The sequence below is a fragment of the Colossoma macropomum genome, unplaced genomic scaffold, assembly GCF_904425465.1.
Source record: "Colossoma macropomum unplaced genomic scaffold, Colossoma_macropomum, whole genome shotgun sequence".
NCBI classification, from domain to species: Eukaryota; Metazoa; Chordata; class Actinopteri; order Characiformes; family Serrasalmidae; genus Colossoma; species Colossoma macropomum.
In genome coordinates, this window is record NW_023494784.1 from 18,518,452 (window position 1) to 18,536,919 (window position 18,468).

General features: G+C 40.2%; 1 protein-coding gene across 4 annotated transcripts; it reads right to left on the bottom strand.

Moving 5' to 3' along the window:
• Nucleotides 1-1,071: 1,071 nt before the first annotated feature.
• Nucleotides 1,072-17,953, bottom strand: ddx3xa (DEAD-box helicase 3 X-linked a). 4 transcript variants are annotated; one of them, XM_036585272.1, is made up of 22 exons: nt 17,585-17,953; nt 16,034-16,085; nt 15,725-15,772; nt 15,013-15,072; nt 14,500-14,592; nt 14,343-14,414; nt 12,171-12,254; nt 10,048-10,224; nt 9,734-9,869; nt 9,506-9,622; nt 9,305-9,404; nt 9,072-9,207; nt 8,829-8,926; nt 8,550-8,648; nt 8,295-8,455; nt 8,034-8,178; nt 6,740-6,884; nt 5,187-5,368; nt 4,985-5,102; nt 4,743-4,896; nt 4,522-4,646; nt 1,072-1,965 (listed from the first exon to the last, which is right to left on the bottom strand). In XM_036585272.1, the coding sequence occupies exons 1-22, from the start codon at nt 17,627-17,629 to the stop codon at nt 1,874-1,876; spliced, it is 2,439 nt and encodes an 812-aa protein (XP_036441165.1). In that variant the 5' UTR covers nt 17,630-17,953; the 3' UTR covers nt 1,072-1,873. The 4 variants fall into 4 exon arrangements, with proteins under 4 accessions (XP_036441165.1, XP_036441249.1, XP_036441327.1 ...); XM_036585356.1 differs by lacking the exon at nt 12,171-12,254; XM_036585434.1 differs by lacking the exons at nt 12,171-12,254; nt 14,343-14,414; nt 14,500-14,592.
• Nucleotides 17,954-18,468: the final 515 nt, after the last annotated feature.

Consider the following 18,468-nt stretch of genomic DNA (forward strand, 5'->3'; position numbering starts at 1 on the left):
ACAATATTTGGAAGCTTGTGGACAAGCACTCAAGACGTTTATATAAAACTCCAGATGTGCAATAAAAGAACTTTGTAAAACTTGATGGGCACAACATACATGGGCCTAGACCTAACTTAAGTAGCACCATTCGTCTTTAAGTTCTCAATACTGTCAGTGCATCCACTTGAATTCATCAATTTAAAAAATGTCAAGGCACAACACACTTGAGAAGAAATCTATTGCACTTAAGTTAAATGCCTTTTTTCTCCTCCTCTCTGAAGCTTCCTTCCTCTTTAAAGGAAGCAGAAAGCTGGCTCTGCTGCCAGCGTTTAGTTAACATCAGAGCAGATGAACTCCAGGAGACAACAGCATTAAAATGTACCACCAGGAGGAAAAACCTGGTTCTCAGCCACCGCACAGTGATCCTGACCACTACGGCGCAGTGGAGCCCAATAGCTCAACAGGCTCGACTCAGAAAACCCTGTGCGTATCTGCCAATGCCTCAGAATGAACTCACAGCCATCTCCTAATGCTTCTGCCTAGGAAAAAAGGAGCCGTGCCTCCAACGCAGCTTGAAAAGAGAAAATGTAATAAAGTAAAGCCTGTGACAGAATTTGTCCTCTGCCCTTGACCAAAAAACAAAACACTAGCATGCGTAGACGACCAAAGTAGCCATGACGAGAGGCATGGCCGCTTTGGTACTATGGTCCGTTAGAAGCCATTTGAACTTTGCCTTCAAAAATTGGCAGGCATCTTTTTGTTTTTTTGTGAAGAAACATTTTTTCATCAAAACTGCTTTTGTTTCTCTAAATAATCTTCCACTTGCCCTCCGAAATGTTTCAAGAAAAAATAACAAAAAATTGCCCACTTACAGTGGCTAGCCTGTGGTACTTACTAGCTGCCATAACACTGTCAAGTCAATTAAAAGCAGTGGAGTAACAAGTTCCAGCACTGTGTGTGTATATATATATATATATATATATATATATATATATATATATATATATATATATATATATGTGTGTATTTTTTATATATATATATATATATATATATATATATATATATATATATATATATATATATATATATATATATATATAAAATTTTATTTTTTTTTAAACAACAGTGTCAGTAACTGAGTGTTTCTACCATTTTTTGTTATGAATATTCTTATCACAACTGGAATGGCCTTTTTGAAGACTACCATATCCCTAAATAGGTGCCTATCCAGGATAGAGTGAGCAAACAAAAAAACAAAAGAAAGTCAGAACTTTTTGTCCCTTAGAACAAAAGTTGTCACACAGAGGAATCAACACTTGAATCCACCGCTTCTGTGCTGGTTCCAGGAGCTGTTAGTTCTCTGGCCTGTATTGTAGGCTACATGATATCCCTGTGACAATTTGAAGTTCAAATGGAATCATGACTCATTCGAGCCACATTTTCCTGTTGTTTGCCAAGGTTTGATTAAGTACAAGCTTTTATATGCCTTTACAACAAAAAGAAATTGAGCTCTTGGCCAAGTTCATTCAGTGAAATGATGAAACAAAATTCCTGTCTAAATTTAAAGGCACAGTACATTAACATATAAATGATCCTCATTTCATTTTGTTTCTAAACAAAGAAAGAAAAGTGCAGCTGAAAACTAAGTCCAAGATTGTAGATCAAACACATAACTGGGCGTCCATGTTGTTTCCTATCTGAAAGTGATGCTCTGGTTCTGCCACGTGCCATTCTCTCTCTTTAAGCTCCATTCAGAATGCAGACAGAGAATCACAGCGTGTAATGTACTGCGAGTTCTTAAAGCTACACAGGGCGTAGAGTCTGGCTATGTTAACATGTGGTTTCCATTCAGCTAGTTTGGCATGGTGACCCACTGCACTGAGACATTTTAGTTGCCCCACCAGTCTACTTGGGTGTAGTTTCCTCCATAGTTTCCATAACTTCCCCCATAGCCATCGCTTACGAAATTCCCAAAGCCACCTGAAAGAGACAAAACATTTAAAAGCCTATATTTTGTACTTCACAAATGTTAATGATAGGGAAACGATTTTTAGATGCATTGCGATGCGGACGTGAACGATTCTGAATCGATTCACAAATGTCAAAAATCGATTTTCTACATATTTAATTTATAACGTAATGTTGACGGAATGCAAAAAGGCGGAACTTGTTCGGAAGTGCAGCGTCCGGACAGTCTGTGGCAGCACATAACAAAAACACTACTGGATGAGCGAGAAATCCGACCGGCTCCCTCTGCATTAAAGCCAGGTTAGATCAGGAGTCACAACCCAAATGTTAACATTTTGTCCTTTCAACAAAAATCAAACCACCTTGGGAGCCGCAACATTTAATGTCCAGTATGTCTCAGCATGTGACAATGTCCTCGTATAGGCTAAACAATATAAACGAAAACGCAGATTTACTTTGCTCTGCTTTAAGCTTCAGCTATAGCCACTTTCCTCATATCTCCGCCAGAAAACTTTTCCTCAGAAGTAGTTCAGTTAAATGTCTCTCAACGTTCGACTGTTTTATGAGGCTGAAGTTGCTTCTTATTCTCCAGCTTCTTGTTCGAATTTACCCGTTCCACCTTAAATTCTGACTGAGGCGCCGAAGGTAAATGCGGCACCATTTAAGGTGGAACGGAAGAATTCGAAAGAAAAGCTGACTTCACCTTCGCCACTTTTTAGTGTGTGTCAGTCTCTCGTTGCAGATTTAACGTACCAGGAAACCAACTGTGGTGCTTATAAATGCGAATAACGCATTGCTGCTATGTGACCTGCAGTCTGCACACTGGTTCTCAGTTGTTGCGAAACAGAGCTTTCGTGCTATGTCGCACACGTCCCGTTTCAAAGATACTTTACTGACACAGCAATCCCCGCCGTCTCTACAACGAGACCAAAACCGAAGTTATAAAATCACTAAAGAAAACGAGTAGAACAGCTGTAACATGTGCTGCGTGGACATCCACTGCCACTGGATCCTATTTCACCGTAACTGCGCATTTTAATCGCAGATGAGTAGCAGCAGCTTCTCGTGCTCCAAACAAGAGCACTGAATGAGAGCCTTCTAGTTCATTTGCCACATCACTTCCATTTCTTTTATTAAAAAAAGATATTGGAAGTAAATTCATTATGGATCATTACAAATACTTTGCTTTAAAAGTACTAAGTCACTTTAAGTAACTCTGTGTTAGTTATTTAGTCACTTTAAAATGTATAATGTCTCTATATTCTGTATATATTTTGCATATATTTAATATATTTCAGTTGGTTTCTTGTATTTTTATTTTTACTTATTTACTTTCTGTAGTGATTAGCTGTGCCTCACCACAAGCGTTTCAATGCATAAATGTCCTGACATGTTGTGCAAGTGACAAATAAACTTGAAACTTGATCTCGAAACTTGAGCTCACACAGTGAAAAAATAGAAATGATGTATAGAAAAGATGCATCAATAATCGTTTTATAATCACATCGCAGCCCTCTGAATCATAATCGAATCGTGAGGTGCCTAGAGATTCCCACCCCTAGTTAATGATTAATTGGATATCTGTTAATTGCCAAATGTTCAATCAGTGTTTTCGGTTAGGCTATAACAATTTAATTTCCGATAAACAACTGTTATTGGAACAGGCAGGTTTTTCATTCAACTTTAAAGGACAGTTTCTGAATTTTAAGCATGGGGATGCAAGAGAGCAACTTGCTCTGGTAGCCCCAAAGTTATTTACACTACCAACGTTAAACGTGGGGTGGGAACACAGACCTATTTTCTAATAGGTCTTGGTTCACATTTTGACTTGACGCACACACGATGTTTCCAGCGTAGATATCCTGAAGGCTTAGCGACGCAATACTATATTTGAATGCCTGCTTGCTGTTGACTCCTCGACTCCATTTTAACTGACAACGCCAGATGAAGGAAAAAATAGCAGAGGTTAATCCACCCCTTTATAGTTTACACAATATTTTGAATTGCTACAGGTCCGAGAGATTTTATGAAAAATCCATGGGTCAGCTAAGAAGAGCCGACCCGACACCCAGACTTGGAGTCGAAGAACCAACTCCTTTAGAACCTCTAAATCTCCATCACTGTCCTTAGAACAAAACAAAGCATTCAGCTAAAAAGAGTGTTGCACGAAGGAAATGTGGTCAGATGTAAATTATGTAATGTTGTGCTAATGCTAAACAAGTACAGTGATTTACCGTATCAACAGCAAAGTCCGCAAGCAAAACCCAAAGAAATAATTAGTCCTGTTTTTTGATGTTAAATGTTTGTTTTTTATGGGTCCATTCTTCTAGACATGCCAGTTAAGGATTAAATCACTAAATGACTAATAACAGGCAACTAACTAATAACGGTCTGTTATCGTTTGGAAGAATTTGCCAAAATTCACATCCCTATTGTGACACTATTTTTGTCAGAGATCCAAACAAAACAAAAAAACAAAAAACAAAACACACACACACACACACACACACACACACACACACACACACACACACACAACACACACACACACACACACAAAACACTTACCCTTATTACCTCCAAAACCACGGTTGCCTCCATGGCCTCCCGGATTGCGAGCACCACGGTTGCCAAACGTGTTGCCACCTCCAGCCATCTGACGATAATCTCTGGCCCCAAAACCTCCAGAGAACCTGCAGACCCATATAACAGAGCTTTAGAACTCGAAATACTTTAAAAGAGTTTACCACAAATTAATAAAAAGACCTAAATTAATAAGGAGCTTGCACCTCTTTGAGCGCCCACGGTTGCTGCTCTTGTGCTGGTGCTCAAAAGCCAAACTCTCTAGCCAGGAAGGAACCTCCTGTTTGGCCTCCACCAAAATGTCCAGCAGGTCTTTGGTGATGTTGCTGTTCTTGTCATTGTAGAAGGAGGTGGCCAAACCTGAACAAAAACACATGCACAATTAATAAAACACTAAATAATCTTAACATAAATAACAATCCTGTAGTCAATTGGTTTATAAACTCACCAAGGTTTCCCACACGCCCAGTGCGTCCAATGCGATGGACATATTCCTCAATGTCACTGGGCAAGTCAAAGTTTATGACATGCTTCACATTACAGATATCAAGTCCACGGGCTGCCACCTGTAACAGTGAAGAATGTGATGAGTGTCAGCACGACACAAAAAGTCTACACACTTTTGAAAGGAAACATCAGAAGTTACTCACAGCTGTGGCGACCATAATAGGGCAACGCCCAGAGCGGAACTGGTGAAGCGCCTCCTCACGATCCCTCTGAGAACGGTCACCATGGATACTGGTGCAGGCATAGCCCTCGCGATACAGGAAGTCCTCTAGAGCATCTGCACCCTTCTTAGTCTCCACGAACACCAGTGTGAGAGAATCTTTGCCTGTAGCCAGAGAGAAGGTCTGAGGTCTATATTCCACATAAGAGCAACATGCTTAAGATGAGGATCCAAAAACAAGAGAGTGCTGGGTGCTGCTCAGAAATTTTTAGAAATAAATAAATAAATAAATAAATAAATAAACAAACAACTAAAAACATGGGGGTGTGGCAAGTGCGGTTTTGCATTCGTTGACAACAATTAGGGGAAATTCCTTTTTCCTTCTTAGACGCTTTGTGTTGTATAAAAAAAGGGAAAAAACCTTAAGGAAATTTAACTGGGTTCAATGTTTGTCACAGCTTATTTACGTTCTCTCTTTAAGGGCCATCAGAGCAAAGCTCGACAAGAGGATGAGAGGTGAGCAAGTCTGGAGTGAACAAGGCCTTGCTCTGAAACGACTCCATTCACTCCACAGTTTCTTCCCAGCAGCTCTCTGCAGGAATAGCAGCAGCCTTTGCTTAGATAACGTTGGCATGGTAACACTGACCGATGAGGCTTCTCTACATGCATTTTTGTCTCAGTGCCGAGTTGCTATGGCAAGATACAGATGAGAGCTCAACAAAGCAGCCAATCACATTCATCTCTATCTGTTTAATGTTGGCTGTTGTGCTGGTAACCATGGAAACACCATATCAAGACCATTTTATTTCCTCTTGTCCATTTTAAAAAGAACATCTCTTTTGAGTTAAAGCAATAGGCTTACTTTGACAAGACACTTAAAATGACTCCGGGACCACAACTGGAAAATCTGTTACCATGGTTAGCCATGGTTTCCAGAGGCAACATCCAAAAGGATGGAAAACGGGTCACATCGCAGGCAAAATACACATACCAAAATGAAAATGATAGATTTAAGGAGTGAATGCTTATGTCGATCAGACAAGCATCCAACCAAAAATGATAAGCATATTTAAGCACATGAAGGAAAAACAAAACTTAAAACAAAGGAGCCAATGGAATGTGAATGTGTTATGTTGGACTGAAAAGTCCACACTTACCTGGTCTCTCAGGAGTTTCAGTTGCATTTTCCTGAACCTCACTTGGAATGACTTTAAATAAAACCAAATCTCCCAGTAAACTTAATGCATCTTTCACCACTCAATGTTACTACAAAGAACTTCTAAGATGCAGTATAAAGCAGGCATAATAACTTTTATAGAAAATATCCTTTAATATTCATCTACTTAAGATCCTTGAGATCCTCAAACATGGATTACATTAGACAGAAGATTACTGTCAAATTCTGCAACAAACATTGAACCTTTCAAAACCTCATTACTCCCCCTACTTAGTTTATATGGCCTCTTGATCCGGCATTCACTTTAGAGCTTTCTACTGACACAGACTACAGCCTAGGATGGAAATGTGCATTTCTACCTGTGGCATTGAGCAGGTCCAGCAAAAATGAACGCTTGTCACTCTCCTCCACCCAGACCACTTTTTGGGTGATGTTCTCTGAGGTGGAACCCACACGGCCCACAGCCAAGAATATGTATTCCTCAAGGAAGTCACGAGCCAGTATCTGCAAATAAGACAAAGTAATAAGAAATCAGAGTAGCTGTTTATTATGCGCAGACATACACAGACCGATGGAAAAACTAATGGAAATGACACAGATGGAAAGATTTATCAGCTATAGATTGGAATCGGTGAATTGGTCTAAACAAGCGACATCACATTTCAGGTGCGTAACTACCAGAAGCAACCACATTTTTATTTGAATATTTGAAAAAGAATCCAACTTCAGCCTTGTCTACATTACTAGCAGAGCAATAAGGACTTCCCTAATCTTGCCGAAGTCGCTCCAGTCTCCATCTCACAGCGAAAGATTGCTTAGCACTGCTAAAATGCAACTGATGCTAAACACCTCACAAATCATATGCACACTTTGTCCTGTGTTAAAATATTTCACTTTTTTTTTTGTCCAAAAATAAAGTTTGTGAGAATTGCAGGGATTTCAGGCCTACAGCTTGTGTGTGAAGGAGCGCTATCGCAGGTCCTTCCTTCCTGCTGCTGTTAGACTGTACAACCAGCACTGCTCCCACTAGAACCCTTCTCCACCCATTAGACCTCACACACCTACAACACACAAACTGTGAATTCATCACCATTTCCTGTGTGCAATATAATCAATACTCCATGTGGAATACCCATAAAATATAGCGTAAAGATTTTTCGCTTTTCTATTTGTAATATTTATATTGTTATGTTGGGACTCCTCACCATCCCATGTGTAATATAAATCAGTACCTCATATGCAATACTCCATGTGAAATTCGGGTAAAATATCCTTACAGTGTAAATATTTTACTTTTATTTATTTATTTATAATTTTTTGTATTCTAAATTTTGATGAACAATAGAATTTATTTTATCTTCTTTTACTTTCAATACTACTTATATTGTCTACATAGCAACAAGTAACAGTGTAAAACCCTGTTAAGTAATTAACAAGGTTAATTACTTGCTGGTTAATTCTCTTCTTGTTACTCCTTTTCTTGAGTGCCTTGCTGTCCCTTTGTTTATATAGTACTGAATTTCCCAATTGTGGGACTAAAAGGATTCTTATCTTTTGGCCATGAAGCTGTAAACTGGACCAACTTCAAGTGATTTTGCTGCCATGTTTAAGCCATCTCCAACATAAGCATATGTGCACAAGATGCTTCTGTACCTGGATTTCCTTGGGAAAGGTAGCGCTGAACATCATGGTCTGACGTACACCTTTGAGCGGCATGGTGTCCTGATCCACAATACGTCTGATCTGTGGCTCAAAACCCATGTCCAGCATTCTGTCAGCCTCATCCAGAACCAGGTAACTGGTGGGGGGAAAAGAACAGGCTGAAACACAATCTAATTGTGTTAGGGAGAAGTGAAGAGCAATTTAATTACTCAGAGGAAATTAAGAGGCTTTGTGTCTGTTTCTAGCACTCACTTGCAATAGTCTAGGCCAACCTTGCCTCGCTCCATCATGTCTACAAGACGCCCAGGTGTGGCCACCAGCAGATGGCAACCCCTCTCTAGGTCCCGGATCTGCTGGCCAATGTCAGCCCCTCCATACACCACGCAGGGGCGCACCCTGGAGCGATACGCAAACTACAAAAGAAAAACACCAGAGCATTAAAAATGAAAATGCCCGAGGGAAAATACTACTCATAGCTGCCAAGATTCAGGAACTAGTCAGACATACCTTCCTGGCTTCATCATAAATCTGTAGAGCAAGTTCTCTGGTTGGAGCCAGGACCAAAGAGATGGGATACTGCTTCCGGCGACCATATTTTCCATTCTCCTATTAAAGCAATGCTGTCAGGATTTTCACTGTGACTTCACATCATAAACAGTTATTTTGCTAAACCAATACATGCCATTTCATAAATACCACCAGCTAAAATGTATTTACATATTCATGTTATCAAAAGAAAAAGAAACTCACAGCAGAAAGATTAACAAAACTTTAGCATATAAGTACCTGACCACTGGCTTTAGAAGCCTGTAAAGCCTCTCCTGGTCCATCAGTGTAGATCTGACTCAGCACTGGGAGCAGGAACGCCGCAGTCTTCCCAGAGCCTGAGCAAACACAGCACATGAGTAATGAAGCATGGTGCCAAACAGTTTGCCACGTCCACAGCCACAGATATTCAGGTCTTCTGTTTCCCCAGATGGGAGTGCAAGGCTAAGTTCAGATTGACATCAGATGTGGCGAAAGCCCTACCTGTTTGAGCACAGGCCATTAGGTCCCTCTTGGCCTTAATGATGGGAATGGCATGCTTTTGCACGGGGGTGGGACGAGTGTAGCGGCTCAGAGTTATGTTGCCCATGATGATCTCCCCCATGTCAACATCATGGAACTGAAAAGCAACAGAATAAAACCACAATGAGCTACTGTGCTAGTCTGTTTAAATGACAGATTTGCTAAGTGAGGCAAATCATCACTGACATACTTACATTCTCAATAGGCGCAGGACAATTGTTTCCGGTGGCCTCCACCGGAATGTCATCATACCTCTCAAAGTTAATCCCTGTGTTGCTTCCAGAGAACAGCTCACTGTATGTGCGACAGACCGAAAGACAGTATATAAGAGCTTAGACAAAGTGGCAGATGGACTCTTTCAGGAAATGTGATTAGCAGTAGGCTGTGGTACGCACTGTTCCAGACGCTCATTGGGTGGGGTAGGCTTGGACCAGTCCTCTTCATCCCTGGACTCCTCTACCCACCGATTGTTTCCCATTCCACCACCGCCGCCGAAGCCCCCACGCTCATACCTGACCAAAGACATTCACTGTTAACCCACTAAATTTCCCTAAATAAAAATGTCCGTAACTTTACAGTTTAAAAGGTAAGCACGCTTAACATGTCGTTCATGTCTCCTTTACCTTCCTCTCGATCCAGTCCCTCTGTCATTAAAGAATGCAGGCTTCCCTCTGTCAGAACGTCCTCCAAAGCTAGAATAGGCATCCCTGTTCAAACCTGTGTTCCATCCTCCATCTTTGTTATCATAGCCACCAAAGTCTAAAATGTTTAGATGAATAACTGAAATGAATGACTAAAATAAATTAAAACTACAACTTTTCATTTAAAATGGTAAATGCCAGTTGTGCTTTGGTTGAAAACAGCTCAAGTAGATCTTTTTAAAAAAAATAAATAACTAAAAAAAAAAAAATAAGAATGGACAAATTACAGTCCTTACTTGTGTTATGTATGGGCTGGTTGAAGGTACCACCACCCCTGTTGCCACGGAAGCTGTCGCGGCCACCTCTGTCATTGCGAGGAGGACCACGTCCAAAGTTTGCGCCTCCATTCATGCGACTGTCATGGTATCCATTAACAAAGCCATTGCTACGACCACCATCCCATCCAGGAGAGTCTTCCGGACAGGATAGAAATAGTAGATCAGAGGAAGCAATTGAGGTGGAGTCGACAAAACTGCATATATTTGAGGGAGGGTAGCCAAAAGCCAAGCCAACACAACTGGTCTCACTGCTTCTGGCTGAGCGAGCTGTAGTTGTCAAAAAGCAAGTGAAGGCAAACTAATCTTGCTTTAGTAAAACAGTGATCAAAAAGATTAACTAGATAAACAGGTTCATACCATGGCTCAAAAGGCAGGCCCAGTTCAATGAAACACTTGCCTACAAGTAGAAATGACCCTCCTACCATTAAAAATAAAATGAAGCCAGCTAACACACCAGCGTTGCCATGCCAGAATCTCAGTCATCCCTTTACAGGCTGCTTTAAACCAAACAGAAACAATGACATTGCACAGATCTACTGCTATCCTTTCAAATTCAGGACAGTTCACAAAATGAGCTGGGTGGGGGATTCATCCAACAAAATTTTCTGAAAATCTATTACTAAATTACAATCAAATGCTTCCAAAGTTGCAAGGTCAGAGTCATTCTTGTTACATAACTGCTTTTACGAAAACCAAATAATCTATTTGCCAAATTCACAGAAATGAAACAAAACAGAAGAATCCAGTTATTAATTGTATATAAGAAAAAACAGAAATCTAACTATAGATATCTACTGATTAATCTTACTTTAATACTGCTGTGTTGTGTGGCTACGGTGTATTCTTCCCAGGGTGGCACTAATAAGAGAACAGCACAGCACTGCTACGGACAGCCAATTCAACACATTAATATACGTTTCATTAGGTGTGATGTTTTACCATGTTAGTTACCAGTTTAAAACACTTGGCAGTCATAATCTGGTTTTGAAAAGTTGCCAGACAGCTGCGCTGCTCTCTCTTTGCTCTGTCATGAGGAGCCAATCAGCAGCTGCATTGAAAGTGGCGTTTTTCCACTGGGCAAATACAGTACAGTAACAGACCCCTGAGCAGGCGTTTTGCTGTGTAGAGGTATCAAGCATACTGGTCTGAGACATATATAAATAATGCAATCAAGAGCAATCTTCACATAATTGTCACAACCTGTCAGGCAACCTAAAAAAAAAAACAAAAAAAAACCACCACACACACACACACACACACACACACACACACACACTACCTAAGTAGTAATAATCACTGTCTGTAACTCACATAAAAAGTTGTTGCCACTGTTTTTTTGTGATTACTGTTAATAATAGCCTAACATAAGACATTATGTGACCATCACAGAACTTCCAGAGAATTCTTCCTAATTTCACAACTGATCTGCGAGGAGATGCAGGTACTCAACCACGTTAGAGACAGTTCTGACCTGGGAGTAGAAACTGTACCGTACTGCACTGCCCAGTAGAACTAAGTCAAATGACCACAAGTTTGTCAGAGCAACATGTAGGCTTATCTCCAAGTGCTGAACATCAGCCTCGCCCAAGGACATTTACTGTGGCATTCCCTTACAGCAGTGAATTGAATTTTTGCATGTGAAGCAATGGTATGATACACTATGCTACCCATTTGAGACAGTCCAAAATAAGGAACATCTGCACCTCCAGCATCAATGCATGCAAGCTATAAATATGAAATTTAGTTGTAATTGCCAGCTGTAACCCAATATCGAGCTGATAATATTTAAATACCGCTATTTATTTCACAGATATCAGCTGTCGATGTACTTTGCCTTCTTAGTGGTCACAAATTTACCTTCCATTTTTTTTATAACAACCATTTTACATACTCTGGTGCTCAGTAGTACCAATATAATACAGTCTGTGCATTCTGTAAACTGCATTTTAGGACCCCAGCCCTATCCACTAAGCATTGGAACAATCCTGAAAGGTTTCAGCTCCGACCTGGGTAACAATCTGCTGGCCAAAAACAGCCATGAAAGGGCATGCCATACCACTGGCAGCTGCTCTAACATTTACCACAGCGGTCAGCCCAGCTGAGCACACTGGCTGCGTCGTCATTCCCATCGGTGGTTACACTGCTGTCAGTGCGCACAGGAGAGGCTGCAAGTGACACACACAGGTATTAGCTGGAGCCTAAACCATCAGTCCCCCAAAACTCTCCACTTCAGATTCACATCAGCACTGTCACACAAACGTGCCACTGAGCAGGCAAACACTATCCTCACTGCAGACAAATGGAAAATGCTGATAGGGCTATGTGGAACATTCTTCCAAACTTGGTCTAAGAGAGCATCAGCAAGCCTAGGTCCAGACAACAGGATTTTTCTGACTGGCAAAAAGCAGTTACAGTGCACAGCATTCCTCTAAGAATGCACCAAAACACAATTCCAACAAAGCAGCTTGAAGATGCAACAGAAGGCAAAGTGTGTAATAACTTTTATCCAAGTAAACAATTAATTCCAATAATCTCCCATCAATATGTACTTGAACCAAATCTAGATACGCTACAGCAACATATAGAATAAGAAAAACTTTTGTGCTGCTGGAGTGAACAGACTCCCCAATTACAGATCATTATTTTTCCAAATGCACTATTGTAGGGATGCACCAATACGACCCCCTCCCCCCTTTTCAGAACAACAGATTAGTTAAGAATTTTAGATTGTGTTTACATGCACCTTACAATCCGATCATAATCAGATTTCTGTAGTGGTCTGAATATTCAAGTGGTCATGTTAACAGCATACTTAACAATTTGTAGATCGGAGTGATGTCTAGAAATCTGATTAAGAAATCTGATAAGGAGAGCTGGATTTTAGCTCAGTAATCAGATTTTTCTGCACATACATACCCTTACTCTGATTTCTTTCAGATTTCTCTGTCTGTGCATACAACGACATGCTTGACAAAATTAAGGACTTCAATATTCTTCATATTCTAGATGATGCATGTCTTGTGAGTTTATAGGCCAGTCGCAAAGCAGAAATCCAATTACTGCCTGACTCACGCTGACCTTGAGTTTCAAATTATCTAATTACTCTAGCGCATGTAAACACAATCAAATTACTGACAAATTCTGATTTTCTGCCGTTATCGGATTATTATGTGCATGTAAACACACTCGTTGTTTTCAATAATATAAAACCAATTTGGTATAAAGTGATACTAGTACGCCAGACCTTTAAAACATTTGTTTCAAATAATCAGTAGGATACTAAGAAGCTGTGAACAAAAATGAAGACATTTTAGATGCCTTCAGAAATGATAAACTAATTTTTAGAGAAGTCTAAAATTAATGAGGAAGACAACAAAAATTTAAGTTATAATAAAATGAATGTCCAGAACGATTTTCAGCATTTCAGAAATGATCTAAAAGCTGGAGCTCTGAAGAAAGACAACTTTAACGTAAACGGGTAATTATTGTATACAATTTAATACATGCAAGACCTACTTGAAATATTAAATAACATCTAATAAAACAGCTAAATATTGAATAAAACAGAATCCAGGCATGTTCTACTGCAGACGGCTTGCAATGATCAATAAAAACAAATTACACAGAATTTTATCATTACTAAAAAAAATAAATATTTATCTTTGATTTAGGGCAGGGTTGGCCTACAGTGGCCATCTGAAAATAGCAGTAATTAGCTTCTGAACTAAGCCAAATCTGAAATAGATGTCAAGGGTACAACTCAGTGTCCCAGTCAGTGTGGGGGTAGTAATTGGTACATTTTGTTTTCCTGCAGTTAAAGACACCATTAGAAAAGCACCTTAACTTCAAATACATTAATAGAAAGTACACATGTATTGCAAGCAGCAGAAAGAAAACCTACTTACTACAATGCTGTCATGAATGAAGTGATTAGATACTGATTATATTGAGCAATGCTATTCCCCCACCTTCCTTTCATAACTACAGTCCAGTTCAAGGCCAGCATACAGCTATGCCATATTTGCATACGTGATGTCAGAACATTCACATTACTTTAGTAGAAACAAATGAAGTTACACAGTAAGGCATGCGGCAAAAGCAAGCTTTCATATCACAACATTAGAGCATAAATTAGTTTGCTAACTTCTCTCTCTCACAAAGTCATAATGATGTGACAGTTCACTGAGAACAGCATCAGTCAGCTCTATGGGGAGTTCACTGCACAAGTCCCATGCAGATACATGGAGGTATACCACATCTCTCTGGCCAGCCACCACTGTAGGTGTGATAGAAGGCAAGTTCCTGGGAAGGGTATCTCGGGTAACCTGAGCAGAGGTATAGGGTACTTAACAACCACTTCCTTTACGGTGAGAGAAATGCAGGAGAATGGAGGCTTAATCTAATAGTTACCAGTCCTAAAGTCATCCCATCCAGTATGAAAGTTATTTCTGTTTCTGGGGTTTCTCTCAGGATGCCAACTTTGAGGATACTGTTTAGGAGAAACTTGTGGAACAGTTTCACATCGTAAAAAAAAGGTGCCTGCCTTTTAAAAAGATGGCAACAAGTGGTAAATTGTGCATGTACAGCGTCTACCCTCCCCGCACATGCATAGTCTTGACTTGAAAATAAGAGAGAAAAAGGACACGAACACAAACAACCAGAACTGCTAGCTAATTATGGAGAGCAGTCGTAAGTCAGACAAAGCACACAGAGGTTTGGCTACTTCTCCAACAAAAACAGTGAACTGTGGCAAAGACTCATTTAGCTTGATCTGTTCAAAGTGTTAAGATTACTGAAAGTAAGCACAGTAAGCTTTGAGCTTTTTATTTTTGCCCCTATATATTGGCTCTACATATGTAATTCAACTTTCATGCATTTAGGAATGCAGAGCACCCTCAGCAAAAGCTGACAAAACAAACTTACAGCTCAGTACTGGTGGCATTGAATAACCGCTCTGTCTACCAGAGGAATAAGCATTTCCTGCTGTGAAAAAATGAAAATGCAGTCAAAGTAAGAAAAATAATGCAAAGACCAATATAAAAACCAGTTGTATAGGACTTTCAAACAAGTCTCTGTTTAAAATTTCTTTACAGTGATGTTAGAGCATTAGCCATAAGACTGGCTAATCTTCAAAATCAATTAGCTTCCCAAAACAAAAATGTATGCATATGCAGCTCTCAGTTCATATTAAAGTGTGAATTAAAATCACAGCAAAACCATGCTGATTAATTTAATTCAGCAAATCAAAAGTAGAAGCCTATGACAAAAAAATAAACAACAAAAAAAACAAGCTAAATAACTGCAATCTAAAAGGCCAAATCAGCAAGGTCTATGTAAACTGATATGAAAGCTTGTTAATGAAACAGCTGTTGACAGTGGTCTTTTGATGCTCATGATCCTTATAATGTACCTTTCATACATTCTATAAAACATACTGTATTAGCTTACATTTAAAATGGACCTAAACTGCAAAGACAATGTTCTAAGAGATTAAAAAGTTAACAAAATGTTAGTTATGTTACTAAAATGCCAGAGCTTAAGTCTATAGAACCAAATATTTTTAATTTGATGCCAGAAAAGAGTTCTTTAAAAAGGAGGAAATGGTTGTTGATACCACCTAAATAAAAACACTTACCATTTTTACCAGCATCTTTGTTTCTCAAGTGAGGTGGAATGTAACGTTCTGGGGGGGAAGAGAGAGAGAAAAAAAGCCAAGCACATTACTTTTCAGACAATATCTGCACTGCACTAAAACCAGCTAATTGTGAAATGCATATGCACTTATTGCAGCCATATTACTGCACAAATGGTGTCTATCTTTATTCATATGGCATATTAGTTATATTTTGTGTTTGTTAAGGAGAAACATTGCTTTTAAATGTACACAGTTAATATACGTCTCTGTCCGTGCAACCTGAGACAAGCTTTCAAATGGGAAACTTACTGCCAGTGCCTCCACCCTGCCCGTCAGCAGAGTTCAAGTCTAGGGCAGAGAGCTAGAAAAGACAAAGTCCACGAAAAGTTACTATACAAAGCGGCACATTCCAGCTATAAATCAACTTTTAGTCTGCAGCAATTGCAAAGCGCAGCTAAAGCCTGTGTCTGCATGCACTGGATCAGGAATCCATGATCTTGTATCTGCATCGCTCTCTGCACACGTGAGAGAATCACACGACACTGTCCGTCGTAGCCAAAAGCATGAACCTCACTAAAACCATGATCTGACTGATTCAGACACGACTGCTAGCTATTTTGTAAACAACAACTGTACCACGGACTAGCGGGACTGTACCATGTTGGGAATACTGTGCAAGCGTGATCTGATGGATATGAATGTGCTGTAAAATCAACCAGTCAGTGCACTGACTTGTTGGTTGATCACAGCCGACCGCATCCTACTGAGCATCTGTCAATTCCGGCACCTTGGATTACAGTGTTGACACTGATCAGGTGACGTCCCACGGGGTCGAAAACCGACTCCATAAACAATGCATTCGCCTTTGAAATAAATATGCATGAACAAAAAAATTGTGGCCCATTCAGAGTCCGTTGTAACATTTGATGAGGCGAACAAAATGTCCGACGAACGGTGGTGGTGGCGACAAGATGTTGGGGGAGGGGGTGAACTCAGCAGCAGCAGCCTGTCGCACTGATCCTCCTCGCCGTAAAACAACAGAGACATGCCAGACAGCTAACCAGCTTCAGTAATGACCCGCGGACCGACTCTGGCCCCCTGCGACAACCCTTTCGTGCTGCGGCCGTTGCTGATTTTAAGTTAGCCAGCCACTCTTGGCAAAAGTGGCCCACTCGTTCCTGCCTGGGCCTCAACTAGAACAGAGACAGGACTGGTGAAGCCTAAGCGAAGCTTTATTTAGCTTTGGACAAACGTGCGATGCTCCACCATTAACGAAGCTGAAATCAGCTTCCTATTCGCCAGCTTTTTGTTCAAAATTTCACGTTCCACCTTAAATGGTGCAGTAGTTAGTTATTATTATAACGCCCAAGAGGCCATAATGTATCTGCTGCACCATTTAAGGTGGAACAGGAAAATCCAAACAGAAAGCTGGCGAATAGGAAGCAAATTTCAGTCTCGTCCCACATTATTATGTTGTTGTCAAGCTGCGCAGCAAGTTAGCACGCAAACAATAAAGCTGCCTGCTTCACCTCTCAGCTCATTAACTTTTCTCTCATGGATAACACCAGTATAAACTGCACGGTAACAACGTCAACCTGACAACTGATGACACCTTGGCGAGAAAGCTAGCTAGCCTGCTGTTCAACGCCACTAAACCAAATATGCTAGCTAGATAACTTAAACGATGACCCAAGTCGATGCAAATACAGCACGCCAAGACATACAGTTAGGTGCTAAGAAACATGATACTGCTGCTTCGCTAAGCTAGAGACGACCTGCGGAGAATTAAAATAAAGAAGTTAACTTATTAGGTAATTAAATTTTCTTTCGAGGTTACAGGACGTACAGCAAACCGCTTACCTGCTGATCTAGACCGTGTGAACTGTCGACGACCACATGACTCATAACTAAAGAAAATTAGTGAGGATTACTCCTTCTCAGAGAAGATTTTCTTTGTTAGCAAGCCAGCTAAGCTAGCCGAGGGATTACAGCCAAGTCTCCTTTACAAACGACGTCACTCGTCCTCTTCTTTCAGTTTATTCTAAAGCGAACTGCACCGATACCCGATAAAACAGGCTTAACTGAATGTTTTCACTACTCTTTTTCCTACGCACAGCTTTACTTAGGCAATAAAGCTAATAAAAAATGAAACCCTAGCCTAAAGTTTATCGATATCTATCTGTAACCGGCTCGTCGTCCACCAGCGGCGCCTCGCGACGTTCTGTTCGCGGAACGCAGCACCGCGAGATTTCATTGGTTGCGGCAGCACACGGCAACGCGAAATATCGCGAGACTTCTTTTCTCCAGCAAGTGTGATGTGGGGAAGGCCTGCTGTTTATAACGCAAAACAGACATAATATAATACGTCAGAAAACATTTAACATACAAATACACATATCATACAACAAACAACAGCAGTCGCGATTACAACTTCGACTTTTTTCATATCACACTGGCTCTTATGAACATGTTTCGAATGATTCACTCGAACCGATTCACAAGTCCAACTGAATCAACCTGTTCTGTGGCGTCTACGCAATGTTTACATCTGTGCTGTGGGCTAATGGCTTCTCTTAACATTCGAACAGTAATATTTCGTAATCACTATCACTTGTAACATATTAAAAGCAGTATCTTTGAATTTGCAAACATTACTATCTGCAGACAATTTACCCTTGTCTTTCTGTAGTGTTTGTGAATAACGTTTGATTCATTGATTCAGACAGTTCAAAAGAATCAGTTCG

Excerpts from the sequence above, each read along its gene's own strand:
- ddx3xa (XM_036585272.1), bottom strand. The coding sequence starts at position 17,629 with ATGAGTCATGTGGTCGTCGACAGTTCACACGGTCTAGATCAGCAG. Across the intron at positions 12,255-14,342 it reads TGGCTGGCCAGAGAGATGTG|CCTCTCCTGTGCGCACTGAC; the intron begins GTATACCTCCAT and ends TGTCACTTGCAG. Across the intron at positions 9,623-9,733 it reads GGGACTGGATCGAGAGGAAG|GTATGAGCGTGGGGGCTTCG; the intron begins GTAAAGGAGACA and ends GTCTTTGGTCAG.